Here is a 6,000-nt window from a genome sequence, read left to right on the forward strand (position 1 = left end):
ACTTCAAAATTATCACCACTTAGCGTCTGGCGTTGAACCTTTATAATGACTTGATTAGAAAATATTCTCATCATTTTGCCAGCTTGTCAATATTTGCGTTTTTACCTTTTTAAGGTGCGGTGCGATGTTAAATTGTTATTTTGGGAGAAAATTATATGGGTTTTGATTTTTCGATGCTAACAAGGATGACTTTGAATAAACTCTTTTAATTACCGTTTTTTTTTTCTTTAGATGTCTACATTTTGAAAAATGCAATCTTTTAACATCCGATATGAGAATCATATTTTGTTCTTTTTTCAAGCTAACTTCGCTTTATTAGGATTCAAATAAATGAAAAGTCTCTTTATTTCTGTTAGAACTCTCATTTCAAGTTTTTAAAGCAAAATTCCATTTTCTGTTATGAGTCAAAAATTAAAATGCTAAATAGATGGTTTATTTTATTTTATTTTTTGGGTCAACTGTGTCCACAGATATTAATGATATGTTTATCATAGGACTCTAAAATGCAATTTTAAAATAATTTTATCAAAAATATTTCTTTTACAAGCCGTTTTTATACTTTTGATGCCTTCACTTTGAGAATTGCGATCTCTTTGCATCCGCTATGGGAATCCGATTTTTCGAATTTTTAATGACTATTACGCTTTGTTAAGAGGTAAACAATTGAAATATCTTTTTATTTTTGTTAAAATCACGGAATTTATAAGTTTTAAACGAAATTCTGTGCTTTTTAAGAGTTGAATGCTGAACCCTATTCTGAATTTTATTTTATTTAGTTATATTTTTGTTACAATTATTTTAAGTACTGTACAGAAATATATCTAGTATAATTTAACAAAATGTAGAATGGTAGATAAATATTGATACTTGAAAGAGCGATGCCCCCCCCCCCCACCAAATATCAGAAAAAAATCCAGAATGATTTTCTCGACGTAGAAGAGGAAAACACTCAACTTTAAGTTTAATTGATGCAGTTTGTGCCATCTCTAAATTCTAAAATTTCGTTTTAATAAAAAAAAAAAAGCGAAATTTTTTGATTTTTCACAAAATTAATTCATTTTTCACAAAATTATTTGATTTTTCACAAAAAACGGACCCTGTGAAAAATCCTGGACAGACCCCTGAAATAATCAACTATTGTTCCAACAAATTAGAAACTGAAACAAAGATTTAAAAAAAAAAACGGATTTACCTATAAACTAAACTAGCTTTTGCTTAGGGCACCTATTTCGTTGAAGGTCCCCAACTCCTGAAAATTTCATCATTTGTTCTTTAAAACAAAGAAAAGTACTTGAAAAAATAAATTTCTTTTATTAAAGTGCTTGAAAACCTTGAAAATTTGGAAAAGTGTGTCTACAAGCCATAAACATAATTTATAACATATGGGAGGGGGTAGGGGGAGAAATGTCGATATGTGTCAAATTTAGCTCCTTGCCACTTCCTGCATCAAAAATGTAAAAATCATGGTTCTCACGTTTCTGTAACACATTACTTGAGATAAATTTTTGTGACTCACATGTTTCATATATTGATGTTTCCTAAATGCAGTAATTTTGGAAATTCTTTTGTATTGCTTTGCGTCTATTGCATAGTGTTAATCTGTTCAGCACAGAGGGAGAAAAACACTACCTCAATTTTTTTTTGTTTTTCGCACTGCTTTTACTTGAAAAAAAAAGTTGTTGTAATAAGAAATCTAGTTTTTTTTTTTTTTTTTTTTTTTTTTTTTTTAACTTAGAATAGAAAACTGTACAATCTAATACTAAATTTCAGGGACTGGAAAGGGCAAATGAAGTGCCTTTAATAATTTTTATTGTTCTCGAGTCCTTCAAACGGATTATAGATGAGTCTTCGAAATTCCTAAGCAAAGTGTGCTTCAGTTTTATTTCTTATCAAGTATATAAATTATGAATTGTCCAAATGGGTAGCAATATTGCTCTCTTGTTACCTATATGTATACATCATTTCTTTTAAAGCATTTTTTACTATTGATCATTTTCTATTTAATTCATTGTTGTATTTGTGGGTGGGTTGGAGGCAAGATCAAAAACTAATTGAATTGAACCGACAACCAACGTAAGCAAATAACAATGTATAATCTTCTCTTCTTCCTCGCTTTTTCGCTCTGAGGACTGCTGTCATTGATTTGTCAACTCGAAAACAATTTTTATTGTGTATTATCGTAATTTGCAAAAAAATATTTTGCTGTTTGTTTCTGATATTTTTGTAGTTCCAATTAACCCTTATAAGGCTTCAAAAAGCAGAATTTTATATATGTTTTACAAAAATTCCCCGGACCCCTTTAAAATTGCGGGTATTCTATTCCACCTTAGACCTTCTTATATTTAAAGCATAGTGGGGAGTAGGAGGCTTTAAAAAATGGCCTTTTTTTGTCACTGACAGAAAAGTTCTCCGAACTACTAAAGAGACCCAAAACCTGAAATGGCTTAGGGACACATAGAGTCAAAATCCAACCAGTTGTAATCAATACAACTAAAAAAAAAATCCTGCCCCCCCCCCTCCCCAGGAACTTGGTTCTAAATCCGCCTATGGTCACCAAGGCTGGGGCATATGACATTAGTTCCATTAATTATCCTTTTTAGCATTGAAAAATCAAATCCATATAATTTTTTCGCAAAAAAACAGCTAAACATCCCTTCTCCAGACGCTAAGTAGAGATAAGTTTGAAGTTGGTAACCCTATTTGAAGCAATCACATTTTCTCCCCACCCCTACTATCCTTTGCAGTTCTAAGTTTGAAGTTGGTAACCCAATCTGAAGCAATAGGGAAGTTTTCGATTTTTCAATTGTATTTTTATATGATAGAGTAACATGTATGAACATCATAGGTGAAATTTTTTTTGCAATACGATAAGTAGTTTTTTTTTAATTAATTTTTAAAGTTCAAGTCCTTGTGACGTCAAATGGCATAGGAAGTGACGTCATGCGCTCTTCCGGTAGGGGAGAAGCCGAAGGTCACGCATTCGACTTCGAAGACGAAACGTAAAAGGCTTATCTCCTCGCGTTTCTGGAACATTAAACCTCTCATCCTCTCGGAAATATTCGAATATCATCATTCATGTTACATGAGGAAGATTATTTAGATTGTGCTTTAACGAATCCAGTCTCCATAGTGTGTTTAAAAGGATTATTGAATTTCTAAAAAATAAAAATTTCAGCACGCTCAAAATGTCCCTAGCGAAAACAAGGGATCTTCGGCGGATGGCTGCCCATTCGCGCCCTGTGACGTCGGCTCGTGACGTTTCAAAAGAGCGCACTTTTGCGTGTGGATTTTTAAAAATTCATTAAAAATCAACCACGGTGTTTTAAAATTCGGCGATGGTGAATTTCTTAGTTTTGAGGGTCAATTAACAATATCCAATAGCCAAAATAATAACATTTAATAGGTTGCAACTTCCCTATTACATTTTCTCCCCACTCCTACTATCTTTTACAGTTCTAAGCTTACAACACCACTGCATAAAACAAATAAGCAAAATTATAAACCAAACTGACTTAAGCTGTTAATTTCTTTAGAAACCAACAACACGCATTATATTTATTTGGCCATAGTTGTTATTTATCGCTTGCAGGAGTATCACAAGTGTCTTTTTTTTTTTTTTTTTTTTTTTTGCAAAATTAGCAAATTTTGTATATGTTGATCCCTCTAATTTAGCTTTAAAAAAGGTTCCAAACATTATCGTTTTTACTCGAGGAAATATGCTGCGCTATTTTGAAATGAGATTTGCTCTTTCAATAAACAATTTGTGAAAGATCCGTTTTTGTTTATCAGAATTTTGTGAAGGGTCCGTTTTGGTTGATCGGAATTTTATGAAAGTTCCGTTTTGGCTGATCAGATTTTTGTGAAGGGTCCGTTGAAGGACCCAAATTTCCTCTGGCCAGACCCCTGATTCATCATAATTTTGATGTCTACTAAAATACTTAATGGCATAATGCACATTACTAGGCAGTTTTTAGATAGGAAGGGGGGAATCCGTAATTAAATACTGCTTAACTTACATTAAAATTCAAAGAATTTTGAAATGCCTAGAAAATTTTTATTCCTATAGAAAAGTAGGCACAATTATTGCCTAAAACTTGTTGAAACACACCCAAAGCAAAGATTCAGCATTAGCTAAATGTTCCTACGGAGTTTTGAAAATATGCATTCGGATGGGGGGGGGGGCAATCTAACCCTAAAGATAAATGCATTTTCTGTAAGAAATCATGATATTCAATACTGAAGTCAATGGTAGCAATCAGGGGGGAGGGCATGCACAGAAATTTTGGGGCCCGTCTGAAATTACTTTTTTGGGTAGTTTGCCTCTATATTTCACCCCTGGTTTAAAAAATATTAGTCCCCTTTGAGGCTCAGGGCCGGGCCAAGAGGTGTCCCCTCCCCTCTCTCCCCCCGCTGTGCACACAGCTGAGAGGGGGGATGCCCATGGTACAGACTACACTCGAAATTTTCGCAAGGTGTTTTATAATGTTATTTTTCTTCTTTTTTTTGGGGGGGGGGGCTTACAGCTCAGTACTTTTTGAATGTTGTATCATTGGTCTTGGGTGGGGGAAGACCACGTTGAAATAGTGCCCTTTTCAAAGAACAACACCCTGCCCTTTTCTTTCTAGAGTAAACACTAGTAGTGACCACACATAAAAAAAGAACTGAAACTATAGCATTGCATGAAAAGCAAACTGAAAACAACAATTAATGAAACAAAAATATACGTAAATTATTGCTAAAAAGGGATATTCGGTTATAAGGAACACCTTCATTGATGCTGATGATTCGAGCAAATGAACTAAAGAACATCGTAACAGAAGATACATGCATGCAAAAATTAGCAATTTATGTGCTTTATGTTGCATGCTTTCAATTGATTAAAAATTAGGTTAAGTTAATGACAAAAGAATTTGAATAAATCCAAAACGAAAAAAGATAAATTTACATAAAAATTCAACGAGTCCCTTCTTAAGCATGAAACAACATATTTAAAATTAGGAACAAAACAGCTGCATTTCTAAATTCATGCAAGAATTCAGAGAGTATCCTTTCTTCAGTGATAGAGAATATAGCTGACATTTCTCTTAATTTTTGTCTTGCATAGCTGCATTGTAGAACAAATTTCTTGAATTTTCAAAAAATGTGTAGGTACATGCGATTTCGATTTTCATCGCCAAGTCCGGTTTTACATTGAACTTATCCAAACGAACAATTATTGTAAACAAAAAAGCTTTTCATTCCATCGAAAGGAAAGATCTGATCCTTTTAATTGCATCTATAGTTAGCATACTTAAACAGAAACAAGATCAATAAAATGAGCATAAACCATTACTTTTAATGTTATTCTTAAAAAGCCGTTAAACTTACCAATAATGAAGAAACTTTCCACCAGTAGCATTTAAGTATCCGGAATAATGTTTGTAATTAAGTGGAAAATTTAAACCAGGCAAATATGTTATTTCATCGGGATGAGCAAAAGCAGCAGCAAGACATACTGCCGCAAAAATAGGAACACAAAAAAACATCTTAACCAGAATCCGTAAGGCGAGAGAATGTGTATGAGTTGATGTGAAGATTCAAAGGTACATCGAAATCCACTTTCAAATCTTCTAAGTTATCTAGTACGGAACATTAACACTCAGCAATATTATCTGTCACAATAGTTGCATTGTCACACCAAAAGCAGTTCAAAGGAATAAAATCACGTGAAAGACACCCTTTGTCACGCGTATACGTTTTGTTTTTTGTGATGTAAATGAAGTTTTTGATTAATTATTTTTCATTAGGCGCTAAGGCGCAGTGTTCAGCTCAGAGAAGTGTCTGCAGAGTCTTTACTCTTCATCCTAATTTTCTGGTACTTTTGACTAAAAGTCCCTAAATAATAGAGGTCTACTTTTGACCAAATCTGGAATTGGAGGAAATTGACGGCTTCCTATGATTTTAGTAGCTTCGACCTTGACTCTTTTACCCCAAAATCAGATCTACTTTCCAACTCCGGAC

General features: G+C 33.3%; 1 protein-coding gene across 1 annotated transcript in view; it reads right to left on the minus strand.

Moving 5' to 3' along the window:
• The window catches only part of LOC129216141 (lysosomal protective protein-like), a 51,587-nt gene extending 45,824 nt beyond the window's left edge, over nt 1–5,763 (minus strand). Inside the window, exon 1 of the mRNA XM_054850339.1 lies at nt 5,368–5,763. Within this exon, the coding sequence (XP_054706314.1) occupies nt 5,368–5,525 (158 nt within the window). The 5' untranslated portion in view covers nt 5,526–5,763. The remainder of the gene's footprint in view (nt 1–5,367) is intronic.
• Between the last annotated feature and the right edge of the window lie 237 nt (nt 5,764–6,000).

This window comes from Uloborus diversus, chromosome 1 (genome assembly GCF_026930045.1).
Source record: "Uloborus diversus isolate 005 chromosome 1, Udiv.v.3.1, whole genome shotgun sequence".
Lineage (NCBI taxonomy): Eukaryota > Metazoa > Arthropoda > Arachnida > Araneae > Uloboridae > Uloborus > Uloborus diversus.